The sequence below is a fragment of the Narcine bancroftii genome, chromosome 6 (assembly GCF_036971445.1).
Source record: "Narcine bancroftii isolate sNarBan1 chromosome 6, sNarBan1.hap1, whole genome shotgun sequence".
Classification (NCBI taxonomy): Eukaryota; Metazoa; Chordata; class Chondrichthyes; order Torpediniformes; family Narcinidae; genus Narcine; species Narcine bancroftii.
Window position 1 is genome coordinate 22,690,723 of NC_091474.1, and position 27,684 is coordinate 22,718,406.

General features: G+C 42.8%; 1 protein-coding gene across 1 annotated transcript in view; it reads right to left on the reverse strand.

Annotated features, from left to right (window-relative positions):
- The window catches only part of LOC138735808 (microtubule-associated proteins 1A/1B light chain 3A), a 43,514-nt gene extending 16,111 nt beyond the window's left edge, over nt 1-27,403 (reverse strand). The window contains exons 1-3 of the mRNA XM_069884261.1: nt 27,268-27,403; nt 22,377-22,432; nt 14,028-14,134 (exon numbers count right to left, since the gene is read on the reverse strand). Coding sequence (XP_069740362.1) covers nt 14,028-14,134; nt 22,377-22,432; nt 27,268-27,307 — 203 coding nt within the window. The 5' untranslated portion in view covers nt 27,308-27,403. The remainder of the gene's footprint in view (nt 1-14,027; nt 14,135-22,376; nt 22,433-27,267) is intronic.
- Between the last annotated feature and the right edge of the window lie 281 nt (nt 27,404-27,684).

Below are 27,684 nucleotides of genomic sequence, written 5' to 3' on the forward strand. Positions count from 1 at the left end.
CAAAGGAGGAAAAAGGTGAAGGCCTTACCTGTCCGAAGAGGCCCGCTGCGGAGAGAGAAACCCGCTCCCTCAGGTCGGTAAATAATGGACTACAAAAATGGCTCGCTGAGCCGAGTAAAAGTGCGCAACCGCGCATGAAAAAAAACACACCGACGGGAGGCGGGACCAGCTGGGGAGTCGATCTCCACAGCCGGCAACGACAGCTGCAGAACACCTGCAGCAAGAAGAGACCACAGAAGACAATAGAAACAAGAAAGAAGAGAAGGAAAGGGCAACAAAGAAACAACAGATGGCCAACCCAGAGGAAGAAGAAGAAGAAGAGGAAGAGTACAGTGAAATAGAAGAAGAAAAGAAAGGCAAGGTAAAGGATATACTTGCTCTTATTAAAGGATACATGGAGTCATTTAAAGAATGGCAAACACAGGAATTTAAGGATTTAAGAAAAAGAATAAACAACACAGAAGAGAAAATAAATAAAATGGAGATGACCTTAACAGAAATGGGAAAGAAAATGGACAAGATGGAAGAGCGGGCAGTAGCAGCAGAAATGGAGGTAGAAGAATTAAAAAAGAAATTGGAGGAATCTAATAAAAAAACTAAAGAGACACAAGAACTACTAGCTCAAAAAATAGATACAATGGAAAACCATAACAGAAGAAATAACATAAAGATAGTGGGCCTTAAGGAAGATGAAGAAGGCAAGAATATGAGGGAGTTTATAAAAGAGTGGATCCCTAAGACCCTAGGATGTCCAGAACTACAGCAAGAAATGGAAATAGAAAGGGCACATAGAGTATTGGCCTCTAAACCACAGCCACAACAAAAACCAAGATCTATTGTAGTAAAATTCCTAAGATATACTACAAGAGAAAAGGTACTGGAGAAGACAATGGAAAAAGTAAGAGAGGGCAACAAACCACTGGAGTATAAAGGGCAAAAAATCTTCATTTATCCAGATATAAGTTTTGAACTCCTAAAGAAGAGAAAAGAGTTCAATACAGCAAAGGCGATTTTATGGAAGAAAGGGTATAAATTTATACTAAAGCATCCAGCGGTATTGAAAATATTTATTCCAGGACAACAAAACAGACTATTCTCGGATCCAGAAGAAGCACGAAAATTTGCAGAACAATTACAAAAATAGACTGAGGGAGGAAGACGGGTAATGAGAGTTAAAATGATCACGATTGATATGTATGTGGGTAAAGACAAAAATAGACTGAGGGATGAAGACGGGTAATGAGAGTAAAAATGATCACGATTGATATGTATGCGGGTAAAGAGGTATAAGAGTGAATAGAGACAATGAGCATTCATGAATGTATCTGTACTTAGAGGAAAATATAGATAGTATAGACAAGAATTAATAAGGGAAGGTAATGGAATAGAGAGAATAAGGAGGGAATTAAAAGAGTGACCTTTGTGACATATGAAAAGTGAAATCTTTTCTGGAGGAGGCGGGGTGGGGGGAAATAGCGGTCACTGCAAAATTAGTTGACGCTTGCGAGTGGATTCGCAAATCCAAATGGAGAGGGGAGATGTGGTTGTCCGACAAGGGATAAAGGACAACTCAGGAGGTGAAGGGGAGATTGGGGATAAATAAGATAGAAATAGGAGAATAAGGAAAATGTTGGATGTTGTAGGAATGTTGTCTTATAAAGAGTTGAAAATAAGAAAACAGAAATGGAAAAGGAGGAAAGGTAATGATGGAAAAACGGAAAGAGAAGATAAACAAAATATAAAAGGGCTACGCTGAACTATATGTCTTTAAATATTAATGGAATACATAACCAAATTAAAAGGAAGAAACTACTAAATTTAAATGAATAAATGTATTCCATTAGAAAAAATAACAGATAGGTTAAGAAATAATATTGAAATATTCGAGCAAGTATAGGAGCCTTACATTAAATACAATAGCGAAAACCTACCGGGGACAAACATTACCTAAGTTGATGGAAGGAGAAGGAAAGAAAAGAATGGACTCAGTAGAATTTCTGGTGTAATTTTGTTGAATGACAACATTGTCTGACTGGCTTAATGCAACCTAGATTGTATACCTAAAATGGATGAGGGGGGGGGGGTGGGGGGGTGGTTTGGGAGGAAAGGGGGGGGAGAAAAAGTCACTGTATATGTGTGAAAAAGAAATAGTGTATATCATGGCTAATGTGATTTATGGTGTGAAAAATAAAAAATTTAAAAAAAAGTAAAGGCCCATCGGCCCTTGATGTTGTACCAACCTATGCAAACCCAAACAAACTAAACCTTCCCTACCTCACACACATAACCCTCTATTTTTCCTGTATCCATGGGCTTGTCTGAGTCTTTTAAATGTCCCTATAGAACCAGCCTCCACCAACACCCCTGGCAATGCATTCCAGTCACCCGCCACACTCTGTGTAGCAAAAAAAAATGATCCCAACGTTTCCTCTAAACTTTCTTCCCCTCACCTGGTGTTTGATACTCTCAACCCAGGAAGAAAGTGCAGGCTGTTCCCCCCAGTCTATGCCTCTCAATCTTGTAGACATCCATTACATTTTATTACCTCCTGAAAAGTGCTACATAAATGAAGGATATTGTTCAGAGGCACTGGGGAAAAATACTAACAAAAAAAAATGAACCAAAGACTGTCAAAGCAAGTGACTCCAATGGTCTGGACTAATGTTAACGCAGCTCGTCCTAGACTTTTAAAAATCAGAACTGGGAAGAAGAGAAAGCAAAATTGTTTTCTCTCTCTACAGATGCTGCCCGAACAGTTGAGCTTTTTAAAAAATGTTCAGATATCCAGCATCCGCAGTTTTTAAACATTTCAACAAACTATCACTCTTTTCCCAGAAATACTGCAGTGAGTGAAAAGATGCAACTTCACTCATGTTGATCATTAATATTTTCAACAAACAAAATAACTAGATTTTTAACATAGTTTTCTTCCTTTCTAAAAAGCTCACTATGTCCTTTGTGTCATTTCTTAATTAAATTCTAAATTACAAGCAGGCTTATTGAAGTACACCAAGCACACAGCAGATGGCCTCTCACTGGCTCCCCATTCACCCCTGTTATCACCTACACAAGAGCAACATGCACATCAGGGTACTCTTCATCAATGACAGCTCAGCTTCCCCTCAGACCTGGTCAGCAAGCTTAACCCCCCCACCGAAACTGACCCCCTGATACTGGTCTATGACCTCCTCATCAGAAGGCCAGTTGGCAGTAACTGGAAACCATGTCTCCTCCTCGCTAACAATATGCACAGGCGGACCTCAAGGAAGTGCTTAGTTCACTGCTCTACATCCATGACTGTGTGGCCAGGCACAATTGAAATGCCATCTAGTTTCAAGTTTGCTGATGGCAGTATCATAGATGGCAATGAGAAAGTATACAGGAGCGAGAAAGATCAACTGGTTGAGTGGTGTCACACCAATCACCTTGTACTCACTGTTAGCAAAACTAAGGAACTGATTGTGGATTTCAGGAGGGAGAAAAAAAAAATCAGGAGATCACGCATCAGTCCTCATCAAGGGGTGAGCAGTGCAAAGAGTCAACAACTTCAGATTCCTGGATTTAAATTTCTACAGGTCTACCAATGGGGAGCATTCGGACAGGTTGAAAGGTAACAGGCCAAAGATAATGTGTGATGGGCGGAAAGGTCCTCAGTAATTCTTTGAGCCCCATTTAAGTATCATACCCAGTGAACGTCCCAATGAAAGGGAGACTCTGCCCCAGAGTTTCCTCTCTCAAGTGGAAACAAAGGTTTGCAATGCAACAGGGTCATTGTCCAATATTCTGGCCAATATTGGTCCTCAAATCATTATCATTGAAATAGTAAAAAAAACACAATGCCAGAGAAACTCAGCAGGTTAAACAGTGTATTTTATGTAGAATCACTGAAATAGATTAGCCAGCTAGTGTCTTGCACAGTTGGACCCATTTACACATCTGTCCATTAAAAAAAACATGATTTTAAATTACAGCCAAATCTCTCTTGGTTAAAACTGATTAATTTACTGCACATCTATGAAGAATGGAAAACGTCACCACTTACTGCAAAAGTAGAGACCCTGAATTAACAGTGCAATGGGATCCAATGTAAAGGCAGAGATTTGGACTGTGAGAACTCGGACTGTGAAGATTCAACATCATGAGTGGGCAGTGTCATTTAACTTTATGACAAAGTTTAAAAGGCACCTTCCCTAAAGACATTGCAATCAATCAAGTGTCCTTCAACAACTCTGCATCAACATTCTCTGAAGGCCTATCCTAGGGCAATCGTGTCGATGCAATTATGAAGGAGCTATATTTCGTTAGTGGTTTGAGGAGATGTGATATGTCACCAAAGGCTCTTACAAATTTCTACAGGTGTACCATGGAGAGCATTCGGACTGGGTGCATCACTGTCTAGTATGCAGGTGCCAATGCACAGGACAGGAAGAAGCTACAGAGGTTTATAAACTTGGCCAGTCCCATCATGGACATCTACAAGAACCGGTGTCTCAAGAAAGCAGCCTCTATTCTCAAAGACCATCACCAACCAGGCCATGCCCTCTTTCTCACTGCTACCATCAGGAAGGAGGTACAGGAGCCTGAAGATGAACAAAAACAGCTTCGTCCCCTCCGCCATCATATTTCTGACTGGATAATGACCTAAGAGACAGACCCTCGCTTTTTCTCTTTTCGCACTAATTATTTATTTTTTTAAACCTTGTATTTACGGAATTGTAATTTAAAGTAATTTTGCACGTGTAATGCACAATAATGCTGCCACAAAACAACCAATTTTGCGACAGGTTCATGATAATAAACCCAATTCTGATCCCATCAGAGAAAATTTACAACTCTGAAGGGGGTCACTTGGCCCACTCTATCTGCTGGGTGCTTAAAAGAGACACCCAGCCTGATCCCACCTTCTGACATTTAGTTTATAGTCCTGAAGATCGCTACTCCAAGTACAGGTCCACACCCAAATGTGATGCAAGATTCCGCACCTTTCAGACAGCATGTTCCACCATCAAAAAAAAATGAAACCCTTGTCTCACTTTTAATCTAATCAATTAAATCTACACTCGCTAGTTTTCAAAGCAATTACTGCATCCAGATCTTTCAAAGTTTATGCACTTTTCTGAAGTCTCTCCTTGGTTCCTCTATTCCAACCTCTCTGTCATTTCCTCACAATTAGAAGTATTGCTCTCTGTGGCATCCTGTAAACGTGGTCCCCAAAAGCACACTCAGTATTCAGAATGTGGTCTGACGAACATCTAGACATTTAGAATTAAAATGTCACTGAGCGAGGAATCAGTCCTGTGAACCACTGACTCTGCTCTGACCATTCAGGGTCATCTGACATTACTCCTGTTTTCTTTACTCACCCCACTTCCCCCCAATTCTCATCAACTCCCCTACCACTCAGGGTTAAACTATGCTAAAATATTAAATTTAGATATACAACAGGATAACAGGCTGTTTCGGCCCGCGAGCCTAATTACACCCTGTTGACCCACACACACGGTATGTTTTTGAATGGTGGGAGGAAACCGGAGCCCCGGAGAAAACCACACACACACACTGGGAGAACTTATAAACTCCTTACAGGTAGTGAGGGATTTGAACCCTGATCCCTGCTACTGTAAAGGCGTTGCACTAACTGCTATGCAAATATTATATTTGCATGGTTGGCATAGCAGTTAGCACAAAAATATATCACCTTTAATTGTTATGCTTGGAGTATTTTTTTTGACATACCAGGAAGGGAAATATCTGATTAATTGCCTTGCACTGACGAAGGTGCAAGTTTCCAAGGTCAAAACTTAATGTAGTGCTAACTGGTAGAGACAACAACTTGATATACTGCAAATTTCCAAAGATAATGTGGAAGACCAGCTACACACTTATTTGTCACGGTGGATAAATATCCTTGTCTTGTTACCCTCAGCCCACACTTGGGTCTGGAGTCCTGACCTGTTGTTGGGTCTCCCATGGAGACTGTGCCATCTGTATGCAGAAGAACCAATAAAGTGAAGATTTGGATTTTGCTGTGTGTGGTGGGTAATACAGCAGCATAAAAAAGGGAACGAACACAGCTACTCACTTTGCGAAATTTAGAGCAGCTAATTAACCTCCCAACCTAACATCTTTGGAAAGAGCAAGGAAATCAGAATACCTGAAGGGGAAAATCACAAGGAGAACATGCAAACTCCACACATGCAGCACCAGAGGCCAGGATTGAACCCAGGTCACTGGCAAGCAGTAAATCAACAAACTGCACCCTGCACAATTAACCTGCTACGTTTAATTTTATGCTTTCATTGGTAAACTAAAGCACAGTTTTCGCTTTTTAACTACCATCTTTGCCAGTGGATCTAACTTAGGATCCCATGGGCATGTACTAACTTCCTTCTGTTCCTCCACACTACTTACCATCCCAACTACTGTGTATGATAGTATCTTCCAATCCTTTGGGCATAATCCTGGATTGAAATACAACAGTCAGAACCTCTACTATCTCTTCTCTTGGTTATTTTAACTCCTGAATACATCCTCTTATATCATGTTAACCCTGCTACCCAACTTAACTGTATTATTGGCACATTTTTGTGAAACTGCTGCTCAATACTGTATTTATAAGGAACTTTACCAACATACAACTCACTCCTTTAATTACAAACAGACCCAGTACTTTAAAGGGAGTTCGATGATAGCCTCTCTCACTAATCTCTTGCATATTTTAGAATTATAAAAGATCTTGGGATTTTCTTGATTTCAACTGCCAGTGGTTTTTTTCCCCCTCCATATCCCTTGTTTTCCTAATTCATCTTTTAGTTTCTCATTTTCTTCCAAGTGTTCTGCTATATTATTCCCTTACCTTAATCTCTATGTACCTTGCCATTCAGCAAACTTGGCAGTTCCCCTGACACATTTTTCAACTCCCCTGACACACTGTTCTGATTGACCCCATTGCTGAGACCAACATTTCTTCAAGTAGCCATTTCCAATCCCTTTGACTCACTTCTCAGACGTTTAATTGGTTTTACTCCAAATATGTGAACATTTACTTCATATTTTTTTTTTTAAATTGTTCCTTTCTATAAATGTGCAAAATCGAACTTTATAACAACACTGGACAACAAAGACTTCGCTTCGTGAACTCTTTTGGGTGCATTTTATAGATTTTAGTCTGCTGATTACAAAAATCACCTTAAAAATTTTCTCCCATCATGTACAGTTTTATTAGATAAAACCTATTTTTGTGATTTCCTGTCAAATTTGAAGTCTACTAATATATTGTCCACTAAGCAAGTTGTTTTGGTCAGTCTGAACGTGGCTGGGCATGCATTCAGTACAAGTGCTATGCAAATTTAATTTTAGACATACAGCAGAGTATCAGGCCATTTCAGCCCACAAGTCCGTGCTGCCCAAATACACCCAATTGACCTAAACCCCCATCCCCACCCTGGTACATTTTTGAACAGTGGGAGAAAATCAGAGCCCCCAGGGAAAAACTCACACAGACATGGGAAGAACATACAAACTCCTTACAGACAAATCAGGATTCGCACCCCAGCAGTCCTGATCACTGGCACTGTAAAGATGTTGCGATAACCTCTACGCCAACCGTGCTCTCCCACCCCCCCCCCCCCCACCCCCACAATGTTGTCTTAGGTCTGGGCATGCATGAAAACCATTTAAAGATGTTGTTGAGAATTTTCTTGGCAACTACAGAGCACCAAACTACATCCAGCTGATTGACAATATGCTTCAAGCACACTAAACTGTGAAGTACAATTTATCACTGAAAATTCATTTTCTGCATTTGTACTTGGACTTCTTCCCTGCTGATCTTGGCACAGTCAGTAACAAACAGGGTGAAAGGTTTCACCAGGACATTGCAACCATGAAAAAGTGGTATCAGGGCAACTGGAATCCATCAATGCTGGCCGACTATTGTTGGACACTGAACAGACACAATGTGCCAGCATCATTAACATGTTAAATTCAATAAAAGTAAACATGTTTCCACTTTTCTACATGACACAGCAAATCTGAAATAATCTTTGTGTTCAGCTTGAAGTTGACTATTATAATCCCCAGTTTTATTTCAGGAAGCAAACCTTGTGAAGAAATTTATTGTACAGTGTAATCACTTCTAGACCACTTATCCCTCCAAACTCCTTTTATCGATGCAACACGACCAAAACCAGATCCAGAATTTTGTCTAAAAAAAAATTTTCAAATACAATTTATGCATTTTGTGCAATCAATATCTTTCAATGTAATTGTACATTAGCTAAACTTAGGACAATTGAAATTCCCACCTTTGCCTTCGTGTTTGACCCTGTTCTGAAGTGTACTTACAAATTTGTTTATTTTTCTGCTTTTTAAGTTGGGGTTTATAAAGTACAGTAGACTTCTTGGACACTATCAAATTGTGATGCACCGCTTCAGTTCTATAATTGAACTCTCAATGGGCAATCCTTTCAACCTTCTCCTCTTGGAAATATAATTGTTTCCTTAACATCATTGCAATCCCACCCATTTCTCCCTTTTTATCCTCTCTCTCATTTGAAAATTCTTACCAAGAATAGCAAACCGCCAGTCTCCCTGCATTTACTCCAAGTTTCAGAGCTGGCCAAGTTATTCAATTTCCAGTGTGTACCCCCGTTCATTTTTTGCTTTCTTCTCTGTGTTCCTATTGAGCACAGAATTTTTTTTATTTATCTTTTCTAACATCAGTTCTCGTTGATTTTCTCTCTCCTGTTACCAGGTCTGTGTTTGAATCTTTGTTCAGCTTCTCTTACCCTGCCTGAGAGGTTTAACCTCCCCCCACCCCACCAAAAGGCTTCAACAAAACCCACCCATGATATTGATCCCAACACTATTGAGGTGCAACCTATCTGGTCTATACAGGCCCCACTTGCCCAGAACCAGGCCCCATGTCCCTCCTATTAGAACCCCCTCTGTCCTGTTTCACCTCTCCAATCACATCTTCCATACTATTCCACATTAACTGGTTTGTATGTGAAACTTAGAACTTTACCACACAGTACAGACCCTTCAGCCCATGATGTTGTGCCGACCTAAATAAACCTACTCAACAAACAAAACCAAACGTTTTCTTTCTTTCCACTCACATATTAATCACAGCCGCCCCTGCCCTGATGGCACCTGCCCACCACCCTGCCTTGAGGGGGTCATGGAGGGAGATGGATGAGTGCGGAGATGGGTCGCAGGCTGTACATCCATGCGAGGCAGCAGAACGCAGTGCTCCACTGATTATCCTTCCCCGAGAGGGATTGCAGTCAGCACCTTGGAGCCAACTACAGCACATTCAAGAAGGTAAGTCTCCCGACGCAAGGGCAGAGAAACTCCGCCTTTACAGTCAGGCTTTTTCTTTACATGAAAGGGCCTCAAGTTTCATGAGCAAGACTCTACGTAGATCAACTGAGCGACGCAAGCCTGCAAATAAAGGGTGTATGGTTTGCAGTTTGTTGGGACAAAGTTATTCCCTAGGTCTGAACTAAAAGAAAGAACTCCACAATCCCTTTACCTTCTCTATATCCTCCTTTGCCTTTATACAACTTGTACTGGCATCGATCTTTGTATAATCAGCTTTATATGCCCTCATCCAAAGACTGAGCAGCTAGCAGACCAGAAGCGATAGCTGTGACACCCAGTTGGCTACAATTTTCTGTCCCTTAACTAATCCTTGGCTGTGCGCTAAGAATTAATACAGACATGATTACCTTGTGAATTCAAGAACTGGGCCTTAACATGTTTGTGTGGAACCTAAGCAGGGAAGGTCTGGAGCATGATCACACAGGATTGTGGGAACTGGGAGATGGTTCACATTCTTTCCTGGGGAATTCACCTCACTGACTGCTCAGAATCAAAACCAGAAAACAAGTAACACTGTTCAGTAGAACAGTGTTATTGACCAGAGGGGGCTCAATTCCTCTCATCTCATGGACTGTTCCTTTACAAGGAATATAAATGGGCCATTCAGCCTTCAGAGTCTGTTCCATCTAGATTGAGAATTTATTGTCATATGCACAAGTACAATGTACAGCTGCACCAGAATTCTTACTTGATGCAGTCGCACAGGTATGCAAGGTAACAACAGCACAAATTAAGTTACCACAATGTGTCAAGGCAGATAGAGAAGGACAACACGGTTGGACAAAGCTATTGCAATGCCAGCAACCCAGATTCGAGCACAGCCCTATCTACAAGGAGTTGGCACCCGTGTCTGCGTGGGTTTCCTCTGGAACTCCGGTCTCCTCCCACCTTTCAAAATGTATAGGGGCGGGGGTGGGAGGGGCAGTGGGTGACGCCATCGCAGGATAATTGGGGTATTTTGGGTGGTATGGGCTAGTGGGTCAGAAGTATGCCCACATTTAAAATACGCAGTTGCAGTTAGTACAAAACAGAGGGGGGGGGGGGCGAGGGGGGAAGAGTGAAAGTGATGCAGTAGGAGCAAGATTGCAGTTAAACATCCTGTCAATTTCCACACACATCAACAACCTGGAGGCATTGATGATTGGTGAAGGGATCCCCTTGGTGCTCACACAGATGTCACCCCAGCCCACCTGGTTCAGCACCTCACTACTCCCACAATGGATAAGTTTGGGCTAGAAGACAGTGTGTGTAAAAAGAATAAGGATTCATTCCCATTCTGACATTATTCCTCCTCAATCCCTGGTAATTTTCATGGATGGTCTGAGGTCTAAACTGAACTGCAGGTGATCCGTGAACAATGGGCTAATGAATAGGACGTCCAACCTAATGAAAATACTGCACTTCAGGTCTTCTGCCTATAAATACGCAGTGTAATATGGATATTTGAAGTTTTGGTTGTTCCTGTGTGAACGGCCACTCCCGGAAGGTAGGGAGAATAGAGAAATCACACGAGTTCATTGTGAAAAAAAAAAACATAGTTGATGAACTAGACTTTACCTTTGTTTTTATCTCAGCCACTGCACAAGCCCCATCAAATTTGCTTATTTTATTAAAAAAAAACACACACAAGAGTGGCTTCCAGATTCCTTTCCCATTACATTATTAATGACCATCAGGAGGTTCCTCTGACCCATGTTAGCTCACTGTAATATGGTATGTGATGTAGGACTAGATGTTAATAATCCAATCAGCCCCATCACCATCCTGACTGCACATTGTTCTCCCCGAGTCGACGTAATTCCCTCATGAAAGATCCAAATGCCTGCAACAATGTTGGAAATCATACACTCTACACCTCTGTGTAGATACCTGCTCTCCAATTTGCCCTGTTACTTTTAGCTTCTGTCCCACTTTCTTGAACTATCCCCATTAAAGTCAGACTCATTCAACATAGAAACAGGTCCACTATATGCTAGCCATTGTATTTATCTACATTAAAACCCCTTCTATCTGGCACCAATGGTACATGTCAGATAAGAGAACTTTTCGATTGCTTGAGATTGCTTGATTGGTGAACCAATACAGCGAGACGTGCCAATTTTAAACCCTTTTTTTTTTTACCCTGCCATATATTTCAGCTGATAAAATGACATGAAGCACCTAAAAAAAATCACCCCACCCACCAAAAAAAAAAGATCATCCTGTAGGCCAGAAATAAAAACAATGACCTGAAAATTCTATTCAAAATACCACTTGATTGGTTCCATAACCCACGCAGAACCCCACCCTATAACAAATTTTCAAACGACTGCTATATATATAAAAAAGCTACTGTAGTGCACGCAATTTTTATTTTGCACTAAAATGACAAATGAGGTGTTAAACCAATAAAAAAAATGTAAAATGTAAAAATCACACATATTTAAAATCCTTGAAAATCACTAGCTTCAAGGACTGAGGCAAAGAACCCAGCAAGGACATCCGAAGTCTCGCTGTTTACACGTCATCATACGGTTCCCAGTCGGAATCTGGTGAGTCAGCTTTATCGTCAGTGCCCCCCAATCCAGTGCACTTTTTGAAAGCTTTTATTACAGTCTCTACTTTCACTTTATCCCATGCTTTGATTACAAAACCACACAGCACACCAAGTGATGCAGCAGGCATTGCCCTGCCTTTTGTAAAGGATCTTTCAGCATTCACCATCCAATTATTCCATTCTTCACACACATGATCTTTAAATGGCTTGTTCAAGCAAACATCGAGTGATTGCAAAAGACTGAAGCGCGAATCGCTTTGTGACGGTGCTTCACCCACCAGCTCAGTCAACACATGTATGGTACTGGTATGTTTGAGGGGACATCTTATACCATCAATAGGAGTTAAAACCATTAAATTTGGTCTGAAATTGGGTCTCATGTTGTCTGAAGGTTGCCTTATCCACCAAAATAAACAGTATCTATTTTTTTTTGGCAGTTGCTCTAATTCCAGATAACAGGGGTTTTTTTACAGTATATCAGTCCCATTTACCTGCATATTCAAGTACAAACACAGATACTTCTTAAATGTTCAGAGAGTTTCTACTTCCACCACCTCCTTAAGCAATGTATTCCAGATGTGGATTACAGTGAGGAGAAAGGTCCTCCTCGGGTCCCCTCCAAACATTTTGAGGTAAAGAGGACAACACCCAAGAGTGTTGGAGGAACTCAGCAGGTCACGTAGTGTCCACACAGGGCAATCCACTGAACCCTGATGAAGGGCTGGCTGGAGCCCAAAACGTCAACTGGCTGGTTTCTTCCAATGGATGTTGCCTGACCTGCTGAGCTCCTCCAACGTGTCTGCACTGATCTGGTTCACCAGAATCTGCAGACTCCTGGTTTACTGGAAACAAGGAGGAAACAGAGTAGTGAATCTGAAGAATTCTCTGCCCGAGGAAGCAGCCTCATTGAACGTATTTAAGATGCTGACATAAACACCTTTGAAGAATTAGGGGAATTAAGGGGTATGAGGAATACGTGGAGCAGAGTCCATGGCCAGATTAACCATGATCTTCTTCAATGGTGGACCAGGCTTAATGGGCCAGGTGGACCAGGCTTAATGGGCCAGGTGGACCAGGCTTAATGGGCCAGGTGGACCAGGCTTAATGGGCCAGGTGGACCAGGCTTAATGGGCCAGGTGGACCAGGCTTAATGGGCCAGGTGGACCAGGCTTAATGGGCCAGGTGGACCAGGCTTAATGGGCCAGGTGGACCAGGCTTAATGGGCCAGGTGGACCAGGCTTAATGGGCCAGGTGGACCAGGCTTAATGGGCCAGGTGGACCAGGCTTAATGGGCCAGGTGGACCAGGCTTAATGGGCCAGGTGGACCAGGCTTAATGGGCCAGGTGGACCAGGCTTAATGGGCCAGGTGGACCAGGCTTAATGGGCCAGGTGGACCAGGCTTAATGGGCCAGGTGGACCAGGCTTAATGGGCCAGGTGGCAGAATCCTATTTTTTCCATTTGTATGTTCGCTTTTCTCCCATGCCATTTTGTTTTAGCGTTCCCACCATGAGAAAATTCAGATCATCTCTCCATCCCATATTAGGAACAACTTCCCTGTGTTTGTCCTCCATGAACTACTGATGTTCTACTCAACCTTCTCCCAAAATGATCAAGACCAGCTATTCCTGGTCAACTTTCTGGCTGAAAGCTTTCATCCATGCAATCCTTAATTAAACTATATTCTAATTAAATGTACATCAAAAGTAAATCAGCATGGCTGTATTGACTGGAAGGTGGGCAGCCAGCGCCATTTTCATAGGGCAGGAATAGCAAACACCAGGGGACATCTCTACAAAGTGAAAGGAAGAAAGTTTAGGTGAGACATCAGGGGCAAGTTTTTTTTGACTCAGAGTGGTGGAGTCTGAAATTCATTACCAGGACTCTTAGATAGGCACATGAAAGAAAAATAAAGGGTCAGAAGTAAGAAGAGTTCCTTTTTTTTGGTAGGAATATATATAGGTCGGCACAACATCGAGGGCCAAATGGCTTGCACTGTGCTGTAGTGTTCTAGGTCTATATGTAAATTCTCCTTCTTCTGATTCCCTTTCAAACCAAATCAAATAGGTGGATCCCATCCTTTCTCCACAGGAAGGTAAAACTTACCGAATGATCTTAACAAGTTCACTCATGTTAACATGGTCCGGAACTAGGAACTTGGTCTTGTCCAACACTGGTAGCTGCTTCTCCCCCTTGTATCTTTCGATGATAACCTGTCAACAAATCACACTCTCGGTAAACTTCGAGCATTCCAGGCCCTCAGCCCACATGTCTCCGATGAACATGATGTCCAAATCAAACTAAAACACCTGATAGATCTCCCTTCATATCCATATATATTCCAGTTGGAAGCAGATATAATGGTAGCATTTAAGAAGCTTCTAATAAATATACAGAAGCTACTTAAACAGTACCATTGTATCTTCTTCCACCATTACTCCTGGCAGCCCATTCAAAGCACCTACTACTCTCTATGTAAAATATTTGCCCCGCTTATCTCCCTCAAACTTCCTCCCCCTCACCTTAAGCCCATGTCCTCTTGCATTTTTACCCAAGGGAAAATGTTCTGGCTCGCCACCCTATCAACACTTCCCACAACTTTTATATATCTCTAACTAAAGAGATTGATAGAGTAGGAAAAAGATGAATGTAGAAAGTACCCACATAAATAAACACAAATAAAAATAAATGTAGAAACCACATTGATAGCTTTATAATCCACATGTAGCAAAGGGAAATTTTCCCAGTAGATAATGGAGATTAACTGTCCATGCCTGAGAGCTCAACTATACTTTTGGTTCAGCAGTGCAAAGGAAATTCAAGGTCTACAATTTAATATCTGCATCCCAAATAAATGGAAGGCTGAAAATGCTCTTGGATCCATGAATTTTTCTGGGGAGGTCATTGCAAGAGCTGGTTACTGATATGCAGACAATGGTGGGAGAGTCTAGGACAAGAGAGCATAACTTCAGGATTGAAGGGCATCCACTTAGAACGGAGATGCGGAGGAATTTCTTTAGTCAGAGGTTGGTCAATCTATGGAATTTATTGCCATGGGCAGTTCTGGAGGCCAGTTCATTGGGAGTATTTAAGGCAGAGATCGATAGGTTCTTGATTAGCCAGGGAATCAAAGGTTATAGGGAAGAAGGCCAGAAAGGGACAATAGTGGGAAAAGGGATCAGCTTGTGATTAAATAGCAGGGCAGACTCAATGGGCTGAATGGCTTATTTCTGCTCCTTTGTCTTATGGTCATAACCTCACAATGGGTCAAACATCTTGGAGTTTAAACTACAGACTTCAAACTACTCAAGGCTCCCAGATGAAGGCAACTGTTTCAGAAAACGGACCTATTTATGGTTATAGGTCATTAGTTTGTGGTCTTCAATTACTGTAGTCTCAGCTGCTTGGAAAGGATTTATTTTAATCTTCAATCCTGGTTACTGTCAACAGCCCAAGATGTATGCAAATCTAGTAGATTTACCCATTAAATACTTGATCCAAAGGCTCTGATTGATCTCGGTTGGGGGGGTGGGGGGGCGGTGAATGTTCTGAGAACCAGCGGTGAGTAGACTATTTGGGCAGCATGGTTGATGCACCAGCAGCCCGGAACGAATCCAGCACCATTTCTAAGGTGCTTGCACGTACTCCCAGTGTGTATGTGGGTTTTCCCCAGATGATCCGGTTTCCTCCCAACCTCAAAAATGAAAGGCGTTAAGGATAATTGGGGTATGTGGGCAGTACGGGCTCACGGACAGAAGGGCCATTTACCATGCCGTATTAAATTATTGTATGAGAAAATATTTTCAATCAGCAGACTGTTGGCCCAACAGATACCATGTGCTGGAGCCAGACCAAGTGAGGAGGTTGTTTGTGTAAAGTCTAATCTGAAACCTTGGTATATTCAGAACTGTTTGGTGAGGGGTTCATGGAATGAAAGTCAACAACAGGTGCTAAGAAGAGAGGATGCATCTTTCAAATAGCAGCTAGACCTACCTGATAAATTGCCAACCCAGTGATTAAAAGGGGATCCTGCCCCTACGATGAGTGTGCATCACACACTCACCGGAAGACTGGCCGTCAGTTCTCTCCCCCCCCCCCCAACCCCGTCAGTTGTTGCCCACTGCCAATCAGTCCCCCACTAGCAAATGCAGCTGCAGCGAACCAGGGTGGGGATGCTGCTGTGACTTGCTGCAAACTGGAGCAGCATTCACGGCAGTGAAACGTCGTGCCCTTCCGGATCACGGCAACAACCGTGCTCCCCCGATCGTGGCAGCGGAACTTCATCTAGACTTTCCCTATGATGTACGCAAATGCTGACATCACCAGAATAACCGGGTTGGCTATTCCCCCATTCAATTCGTCGGAGCAGGGCGTCCAGGTAAGTTTTACTTGGTTCACTGACGACCTCTGAGGTGGGTCAGGGCGCTGGTTAAGTTCTGACCCAGTTGGACCCTTTCAAATTGTCATGTACCTGGGTCACTAACCATGCAAATTGCCCGGTTAACCCCATTTTACATGGCAGTTTGAAAGGGCCTACCGAGATAGATATACTTTCAAAGCTGTACTTCACAGCTGCAGCCACGAGGGTCTGAGTCTGACCTCCCATGTTTTATGTTCTGCTTGGGTTTTCAGTTTCCTCCTATATTACCAGAGACATGCCCACATGTTAGTTGGCTAAACTACCCTTTACATTTGAATGAGCTAAAAGTAAAAACACAAAGCTGGAGAAACTCAGCAGGTCAAACAGTGTACTTCATATAGCAAATTTTTCATCTGGGCCCTCTCCAACCAGATGGCAATAACATCGACCTAGCCGGTGTTTGCTAACCTATGGCCTGTTCTCCCTCTCTTTCTCATTCCTATCTTTTTTCCTCCAGCTTTCCGACCCCTTCCCTCTCCCTTCAGAACCATCCCCCTTTCCCCTTGCTTGCTGGTGTGCCCTCCCTCCTTTATCCACCTATTACCTCCTGCCCATGGGACTGTGTACCTCACCCAGACCTTGCTCATACCTTGAAGGGCTCAAGCACGAAACATTAGTTATGTATCTTTCTTTGCTATACTTTGACCTATTGAGTTTCTCCAGCATTGTGTTTTTTTCATCAATCACAGTGTCTACCGACTTTCATGTTTTACATACAAAAGTGTTTATCACATACAAGTACAATGTCCAGCTATAATGAAAGTCTTACTTGCTGCATCTTTTACATAATACACCAAAATTTCAGTATAATTAACACATGGCAATATGAAGAAGGAAAAAAGTATAAAAAGGGAGAAAATAAAATAATATTCTGTACAATACCAAACTCAAAGGGAACATGAAAACAAGAGTAGGCAATTCAGCCCCCCCCCCCCCCCAAAACCTGCCCCAACGCAATAGGTTCGTGGCTGATCTGCCCCAGACTGCAGCTCCTCTGGTTCAATAGTTCCCCATCGCACTCTTTCCTGTGGCCTTTAAATGTCATGCACAATGGAGAAGTATGGAAGACAATTCACCTCAAGGCCCAGGGAAATAAGCAGCAGATGGGAATAATGAGATTGCTTCCCTGGAAGATAGCATAACATGATGGGCTGAATGGCCTTCTTTGTGTCATTAGAAGACAAGATAAATAGGACAGTTTGCTTGTTACCTGCAGGTAAAAGGTGTTTCCACCCTAAAGAGAAAATATGTAAACATCCTTGATATTCAAATGATCAAAAATAAATGATGGTTTCTGGCAAACATACAAGTCAAAATTACTCCAAAGCCAGCCAAACTGAATCAGGTCCAACATCCTTGCAGCAAGGTTTGTTGTGGAGGGAGGCAAAGGGCGAGGGTGGGGAGGCAATTAAACTAATTTGACGGGGAAAACAGGGCACCAAGTAGGTGGAGATATCACAGGGTTGGGAATGTCAGACAAATATAGAAGGAAAACTGGACTGATCTACAAGAGTATATATGGGCATGCAAAAAAAAAAACTGGAATTATAATTAATTTTTGTGGTAACGAAGGGCTATGTTCTGGAAAACTCTTTAGATGAGACCATACAGTTCCAACACTACACCTGGCAGCCTCTTTCAGGCACCTGCTACTCACTCTCTGTAAAAGCCCTGCCCTGCATATCTCCTACAAACTTTTGCCCTCTCACCTTAAACATGTCTTACCATATTCTACATTTCTTACCCTGGGTAAAGGATCCAATGGTCTACCTGTAGTGAGGATTGTGGAGGTCATGTGACCTCTCCATCTGGAACTAAGTCAGAAATTGCATCACCTGCCAATCAGGTTGGACACTGGCCACTCATCAGTGCACACCTGACCACTGGCTCCTTTAAAATCACCAAATGATAACTGAGCCAGACCCACCAGCTTATTGTACTACAGGTATAAAGTCCACCACATGCAGTAGCTCTTCCTTTTTTGCTCTTCAGCCCAGAGGTAAACCATGCTCTATTGCAGGTTGCAAACTGTGTACAACACTGGAGGAGTCGTGGATAAGGTGTGCACAACACCAGGTGATTGAGAGCATTAGTGTGTTATCCCTGTTGCAATCCTCTTGTGTGTGTTTTAATAAAATCCTTGCTGTGTTTTGCCTGTATCCAGACTTGTTGCTCTTTGCACCCATCAAACTTTTCTTTTCCAGAATGGACTCAGTAGAATTTCTGGTGTATTTTTGTTGAATGACAACATTGTCTGACTGGCTTAATGCAACCTAGATTGTATACCTAAAATGGATGAGAGGGGAGGTGGGGGGGTGGCTTGGGAGGAGGGAGGGGGGGAGAGAAAAAGTCACTGTATATGTGTGAAAAAGAAAAAGTGTATATCATGGCTAACGTGATTTATGGTGTGAAAAATAAAAAATTTAAAAAATAAAAAAAAACTTTTCTTTTCCAACCCCACCCTATCCTGACACTTAAGATTTTATAAACTTGTATTCGCTTCCAAAGCTCCAAAGAAAATAACTCAAGTTTGTCCAATCTCTTCTTCTAGCTCATATCCTCTAATCCAGACAGCACCCTGTACCCTTTCCAAAGCCTTCATAGCCTTCCTGAAATGGGGCGACCAGAAATACACAAATAATCTGAACTTTTCTCCAGAGCAGAGATATCTAAAACTAGTAGACTTGGATAAGGGACAAGAGGATTAGAAGGGATCTGAGGAAGAACATTTTCATCCAGGGTGATAATGAAAAGTAGATTTAGACATACAGACCATTTTGGCCCACTCAGGAATGTACAGTGACTGTTGTATCACAGACTGGTTTAGTCATTCAAGTGCCTAGGAATGCAGAAGGTCACGCAAAATAGCAAACATATCTAAGTCATCATGACTCTGACTTCCCATCCATTGCAGGGGGCCATGTGAGGCGCTGCCTCTACAAGGCACCGAACATCATAAAGGAATCCCCATCACCCTGCTCACAACCTCTTCCCGTTAGAGGTGCAGAAAAGCCTGAGGTCCAGCTCACAACCTCTTCCCGTTAGAGGTGCAGAAAAGCCTGAGGTCCAGCACCTCTTGCATCAAGAACAGTTACTTTACCAACAGCTGTCAACAGGGGTGCAGTGCTAAATTTTGTTTTAAGGTGCTGGAGCTCACCAATAACAGCGACAAGGAAGTCACTACTTTCCTGAGTGCACCTGTGGAAATTTGATACGCATTCTATGACATGCCAAATCTTTGAAAGTAGAGGGTTTGTACTCTGGCTGAGTGGGAAGTGGAGGCTCTCACAAGTACCCCAACAGGCACTGTTCTGCTAAGACAGTTAAATGGGATTAATACAAAGCAGTTCTTGGTCAACGTGGACAGTGCGTCAAAGGGCCTGCCTCTGACCTGTGTGAGGCTGACTCTATATTTGACCCAATGTTACAGTGAAGATGCCAAATTTTTTCTCAAGAGTTTAACGCATCTGATCATGGGGCAATGAAAAAGATTCTCCATCCTGAGCAGAGTCCACCTTTCTGATAAGTAGAGGATTGATGACTAGGGGAATGAAGTAGGGGGTGGAATAGTTAATCTCCAAATTACTATGTTATTATCACTCCCAGAGAATAGATCATGTTTTCACACGCATCAACTGGCTGAGAAAGCTACACCTGGACAAAGTGCTCAAGGACAGCAATGCAATGTAACCCGATACGTCAAATACCATTTATTTTTTTTAAATTTAGATAGACAACACAGAAACAGGCCCTTACAGCCCACGAGTCTGTGCCTACAAATTTCCCCCAAATAACCTACATTGTCCAGTATGTTTTAAACCCTTTCTCTTCTCCAAGCACAAGTTCTGTAGAACGTGTTATTACAAAGAGCATTTCTGCCCTATTCCAATGGGATTCTCTTCCCTGGGCCTCACTTCCTGATACGTTCAGCCAGGTCAAACTGTAGACTACTGTGGCAATTCTCTTGAATCTGGAGCTCGGGTTGCCAACAGTTTGAACAGAAGTCTGTGTGGCTGTAGAAGTGCTGTCTCGGAAGGAATTCTTTGCTTCTCTCTCTCTCTCGTATTATTAACGGCGCTGGACAATGCCCATGGTGTCTCTGTTTGCCATGTGGCAAACAAAAGCTGATGTATATCACGTGCTTTACATTTTTAATGCATTATTAAGTGACAATAAAAGGAACCTTTGGAGCATTATTTACTTACATGGAGGCATTTCAATCTAGGCTGCTCTCAGACCCATCCTATCAAGTCCATTGTGGAACCTGACCTCCCATTTATTACCTGATGTAACACATTCTCTCTCACAGCCCCATTATCTCCCCCCCCCTCCCAACCTACCGAAGTGGCAATTAGCCTCCCATGCCACTCATTCTGTTATTATCATATATACCAAGATACAATAAAAAGCTTTGTTTTACATGCTATCCAGGCAAGTCTCTCATACTTAAGAGCAGCAGGTATTCCCATAATAAAATAAAAGTGCCAAGTGCAGTGTTACAAAAACAGCATGCAGAATACAGAGAAAAGCTCGGTTAAAACTGTGCAAGGTGGCCAACCTTTATCCAATGAGAGGTCCATTTAAGTGTCTGATAACAGTGGGAAAGGAACTGGAGCACCCAGAGGGAACCCACACAGTCATAGGGAGAGCGTGCAAACTCCACAGTGCCTCCTCATCACTGAGAAAGGGCACAAAATTCAAAGCCTGCAGCACTGAGCAAGAATACACAGCACATCCATCAATTGTATCACAGAAATCAAAAAAAAATGAACAGGGGTTTGTGGATCCATGGAGGATTTTTGTGGGACATAATGGCCTGTTATCATGCTGTTTGTGTGTCTTTAAAAAACAATCTCAGAATAACCTGAGCTTAATCGTGCACTAATTTGCTACTCTTCTGGGGAAAAAAAAGATTGGATAGGCTGAGTTTCTTTATCTCAGGAAGGGTCTGGTCAAAGTGGTAGATGTGGGCTGGATTTTAATATTTAAGGAAAAGTTGAATAGGTACATAGATGAGAGATGGATATAGGTATATGGATGGAAGGTTATGAGCTGGGAGCGGGTCAATGGTGGGAGAAGGTGTTCAGCATGGTCTAGAAGGGCTGATCTGGCCTGTTTCTGTGCTGTAATTGTTGTATGGTAGATGGTCAAAATTTCTCCCATGGTGGGATGTGTAAGAGGGCAGAGGTACAAGGCAAGAATCTAAGACACACACACCCATACATGGAGATATTCCCCCACATTTAATATTGGGGCAATGTTGAAATCTAATGAGCAAATACATGGGCTTGGACAAAGTGGGGCAAAAGGCCGTTCCCCTGCTGAATGTTGTACAGTAGGGGAAAGTTGTCCTAAACTCCCCATGGAAACAACCAGAGGCGCCGCCCTGAGATGACCGGCTCCCAGCACAAGAAACGCATGAGCGAGCTCTTGAATTTCACAAGTGGTGCCTGGGGAGGCGGGGGGGGTTTCTCCAGCATCCGGCGGCTCAGTTTACGGAGTGCAGGATCTTGAACGCTGGGAATTCAGTCTTGCTTCCCAAAACGCAATGCGGTAAAAAGCAATGATGTAATGCCGTCGCTGCTCGCCACTCAGGAGCCAGCCGGACCTGTTCGTGGGCAGCCTACACAATGTGGCACCCGGGAAGAGGCAGCGCAGCGGAGAAACTGCAGCAGACGCGCCCGTCCAACCGCAGGCAGCAGGACCTTTCAAACCCCATCACCTCTCTCTCCCACTAGCCCCCAGAACAAAGTGAGGAAGATGCTTCCCTGTTGCAAATGTTCCCCGAATCCTGTTTTTAGCCCGGTCAACAGCAAACCCTGACTCGGGTATTCTCCAAAATTCATTCACAATACTAATTTAAGACATCCTGACTGATTATGGAGCAACTCGAGTCCTGTGACGGCTCTTTGAATAACCCTCCTCCCAATCCTCCGCATTCAGCAAATTCCCACCAAGAAACAGGTTAAAAAATATTTAAAACCAAAGCAAATAATACAGCTCAAATCAGACCAAAAGAGTGAAAGGTGACTTACTGGTATCTTGTAAGGATGCTGATCTCTAATCTGTTCAACTTCCTTCACTCGATCAGCTATAGGAAAGGAATTTTTTAAAAAAGACATTACCTGACAGGAACACACTTTGACCCATTGTCAAAAACAAGACATTAAACTGACCCATTTCTCCCCCCATCCCCACTCCTCTCCATTCACCTAGCCTCCCCTTGCTTGCTGCTGTCCCCTCCACCCCCACCTATTACCTCCTGCCTTTGCAACTCCGTAGGTTATGTATTTTTACCTTTGCTGTATAAAGGACACGGTGACCACCATCATGTTTTTACTTCAGCCACAGTGTCTACAGATTTGAGTTTTACCCGATTTCAGATTTTTTGTCATGGCATCACACGAGATTCCTTTTTCCTGTACACAGTGTAATCAAAAGATTATGAAATGTAAACAACTGGCTTGTGCAATACAGAGAGAGCAAAGAACAATCAATAAAAGTGCACAAGAGTCCCCAAATGAGTCCCTGATTGAGTTTGTTGCCTGATGATGGAGGGGTAGCAGCTGTTTCTGAACCTGGCAGAACAAGTCTTGCGGAGCCTGTACCTTTTTCCTGAGGGCAGCAGCGAGAACAGAGAGTGTGCTGGGTGGTGTGGGTCTTTGAGGATTGCAGCTGCTCTCCACACAGCAGTGTTCTCTGTGGATGTACTCAATAGTGGCCTGTGATGTCTTGGATTGCATCCACTACCTTACGCTTAGGGGTAATGGTATTCCCATACCAGGATGCAGCCAGTCAGTACACTTTCTGTAGAAATTTCCCAGGGTTTCTAGTGCCAATTGTCAAGAAATTTGCCAAGGTTTCTGGTGCCAATTTTCAAGAATCTGGATTTTTTTTTTTGAAATTTAGACATACAGTGCCGTAAGAGGCCAATTTGCCCCAATGAGTGTGTGCTGCCCCATTTTATAAATGTAAGGCTGCTGCAAAGCAACAAATTTCATGATGTTTTCTTCACAAGTTCCAATTTTGATTTGGTGTTGCAACAACAAATTGGTCCTTGCGATCGATGAAATGATCCAAGGGCAGCACAGTTGACATAGCAATTAGTGCAATACCTTTACTGCGCCAGCAATCATGACCATACATGGGTTCAAATCCCACGCAGTCTGTTAGAAGTTTGAACATTCTCGCCATGTCTGCATGGGTTTTCTCCAGGGGCTCCAGTTTCCTCCCACCCTTAAAAATGGGGTGTGTGCACTTTATTGATTTTTTTTTCTTTGCCCTCTCTGTATTGCAGTTGTTTACATTTGTTACCTGTTAACAGTTCTTTTGATTGTTTACATGCTTACACTATGTACTACCAATTAGAGGTAATTCTGCCACACCCACAGGGAAAAGGAATCTCAGTGTTATATGTGATGTCATGCATGTACTCTGACAATAAATCTGAAATGTGGTAAAAATGAAAATCTGTGGATATTGAAAAACAATGATAGAGAAACTCAGTAGGTTAGGGTTCTTTATGTAGCAAAGATAAAAATACATAACCGACATTTTGGGCTTGAGCCCTTCATCAGGGTCTGGGAAAAATACCGCTAGCTGAAGTGAACCCCATATCCATGGAGTCCACAGATTCCCTGAATAAAGGGAATACTTTGGGATGGACTATCTCCAGGCAAGTGCAAGGGTTAGAATGAAATTTTTAGATTTAGATTCAACTTTATTGTCATTGAGCCCAGTACAGATACAAAGCCAATGAAATGTAATTAGCATCTAACCAAAAGTTCAAAGAATAGCGCTATTTACAAGTGACTGCAAATAATAAAAGTGAGTGCTCCAGCGAACAAACAAGTATAAAAGTATTATAACTGTTGATTTTTTTAATATTTGGCATCTGTTTTGTATTTTTACTAATTTTCTGTATTTATGTTTACTTGTGCAAAATTTAATAAAAATATTTAAAAGAAAGGGCAAAGTACTGACAGTACAATATGGGCGTCAAACTACTCAGCACTCTGAAGTTCCAACTTCTGCTGGTACTGAGATGGAGACCAGGTTATCTGCTGACCACCTCAGTCAGAAAAGTGGTGGTAACCCACAGTAGCCAGGAAATAGATGGGCAGAGATATCTGTAACCTCAGCCACCACCGCCCCCCCCCCCCCCTCCCGGCCAGGTGTCAGTGGCTTTCTCCAGGTGTCTGCCTGCATTGTGTTTCAGGACTGCACTTGACTGGCAGAAGGAGACCACAGTTGCTGAGGGGATGACCTTACAATAGTTTGACCGCTGTCTTTTTCTTCAGGGTAGGAAATAAATACAAGGTGAGGTGGGGGAGGGGGGAAGGATTCTGAGGAACAACTTCTTCATTCAGAGGGTAGTCCATCTCTTGGAAGGAGCTGGCAGAGTAAGCTTTTAGACAGATATATGGATGGGCAAGGTTCAAAAGGAAATAGATCAAATTCAGCCAAATAAGACTCGCCCACAACGCCAACTTGGTCAGCACAGATGAGATGGATGGAAGGACCGGTTCCCAGCTGCAGGATGGGATGGGCACAACCTTGTTAATCTAAAAGCAAGGGACAACCTCTCAGAACATCAAGAACGAATTTGACAGAAACATCCAGGAATTAAATGTAGCCAGTATTGTCTCCCAGTGGGTCCTTCAAATTAAATCAAAACTAAATTTAAAAGTCATCTGAATTCCTTTAAAACCCCTTCCCTGAAAAATTACTGGAAGGTTAATTCGGGGTCACCCCGACAGAGGATGAGATCAGCGGCAAACAGCATCACTTGGATTGGCTCTGATTGATGAAAGATGTAATACAATTTAGATTCTGGTCGTGACAATATTAAAAATAACATTTCAGGGAGTGGGAGATTTTTTTTGCCACACCTCTTATGAAGGAAGGAGAGGAGGTAAACACGGTGCTGAAAAGAGCACGGCTCGATCTCATTCGATATTTTTGTTGAGATTGTTTGGATGGCGAGGTGTACAGGTGGAGTGCACTGTGTGTCTGTGTACCACGGTCCGGAGATAACGCTGTTGATCATCGTTGCTCAGTTCTTGGCTATCAGTCACGCCTGAACTCTTCGGGGCCGATATTTGAACGGATTTAAGGTTCAAGTAAGGCCCAACTATTCTGGAGAAGACCGGGGGCGGGACGGGAACCAAACCTGATACATGAACAATTATGTCCTTTGGTTCAAAAGCCTTGCTATTAATGCAATTACAGACCACGGAAGGAAAAAAAAATCGCATTCAAATCAGTGTCACCGATCAACATCGAACCTCCACTCCTGAAGAACTGGATGTCAAAACACACGTTTGCAACTTAAAACTGGTCGCCAGTTTATGAAAATAAATTTCAAAGCAATGCATTAAATGACCACTAAAATGTTGCCTGATCTACAAGGTTTTTTTTGTAAATTTAGACATACAACACGGTAACAGGGCCATTCGGCCCACGACTCCGTGCCGCCCGATTCCACCACAACCCCTCACCCCGGTACGTTTCGAACCGGTAACAGGGCCATTCGGCCCACGAGTCCGTGCCGCCCGATTCCACCACAACCCCTCACCCCGGTACGTTTCGAACGGTGAGAGGAAACCCACAGAGACACGGGGAGGGCGTACAAGCTCCTTCTGTCATTATAAACATAATTGAAAAGCAACGATTTAAAAATATACCTGTGATTATGCCCGAAACGTGAGAGATGAACAGCCGCTTGAAAATGCTGGAGCAACTCAGCTGGTCAAACTGTGTCCTTTATGTAGCCAAGGTAAACAGGCGATTCGGGGTTGAACCTTTCATCAAGCCAGAAATGTCGGTCAAGAATTTTTACCTTTGCTACATAAAGGACACGGTTTGACCAGTCGAGTTTCTCCAGTGGTTTTACTTCAACCATAGATTTTCGTGATTTACTTCTTAACCGCTGAAGCAAACCGGACGCTTTACATTTAGAGCATAGGGTGAACGTTACTTGGTCAAAAGGGTAAGAATAGCACATTACAAGAGAACTGGGGCCCCACTAGCACTCCATGGCAAAACAGAATTTCGTTGCTTTATTTAAAAAAAAGGACACAGTTTTAAACATTGTGGCTAAGAGCAGGTAAAATGAGTATTTTAAAATCCTATCCATGCGGGATCGGGGAGGAAGAAAAGGAAAGCAGTGGGGGAATTTTCTTTGTCCATCGTTTTTATCATTTGAAAAAAAGAAAGCGACTATAAAATGGCTTCTAAAGTACCGCAACAATAAGAATTCACAATCCTTCCGAAAGCCATTTCCTGAGAATTGCTACAAGATTAGTCCGGGTCAAATTTATAAAGGTTGCAGATGGGCGGAGGACACTGATGGGATGGGCCCGGACTGGGAATATGAAGATAACCTCGATTGTAATGCAAAGCACTCAACCAGCTGAATTTGAATTTGTAATAACATTGTCCTCAGACTAACCAGAGAGAAGAAAGCGTTCCCTTTGTTAAGCACGTCAGCTAAGAATCCTTCTTTATTATATTTTTTTTAGAATCCTTCTTTATTAACGCAACCGATCACTTTATTCCCTTCCACCCCCACCCCAACACATATTCTGCCAATAATCTAGCCTCTCAGCAGCTGTCGAAATGAATCCATAGCGGTATCACTCCATATCCCAGCCAGTTGAGAGGTCAAAGGCAAACTCCGCAAAAAAAGGGGTGGGGGGGTGGTGTGGAGAAGAAGAGAGAAGGAGAAAGTGAGGGGCAGAGACAGAGAGAAGGAGAAAGCGGAGATTCAAAGAGGGAGAAAAGGGGGAAAGAGACGCACACAAACAATAAACACAAGCCAAGACTCCTTGCCAAGTACCCCATTTCTCGCTTCTCCCCCTCCCAACGATCCTTTTTAACTCTCACATTCTCGCTGGTCGCCGCCTCCGCAGCTCGCCCACTTACCGAAACTTCTCCTCTGTTTGAATGACTTGTCAGAAGGCATTTTCTAGGCAGGAGAGAATCCGAGAAAGATCAGCTGAAGCAGTCGCTGCTGTTCCTGATGCGTCCAAACACAGGGCAATGTAACAAACCGCATCACGTGAGCACCCTGACGTCACCGCAAGGGCCCTTCAAGGGGAGGGCGCGCGGAGACACTGACAAGTTCGCGGATGTTAATTTCACTTCCTTGTCAACATGAAGGGAAGGTGCCAAATCCCAATCAACATTTATTTTCTTTTAGAAACAATTATTGAACTGTATTAGAATGATATGCAGTAATCTTAACATATTGCAAAGCTACAAAAAAGTTCATAGTTTTTAAATATATGTATAATTCGTAATCTCTAGGTTTAGTATTGTTTCAATCTATAAAAAAAAGGA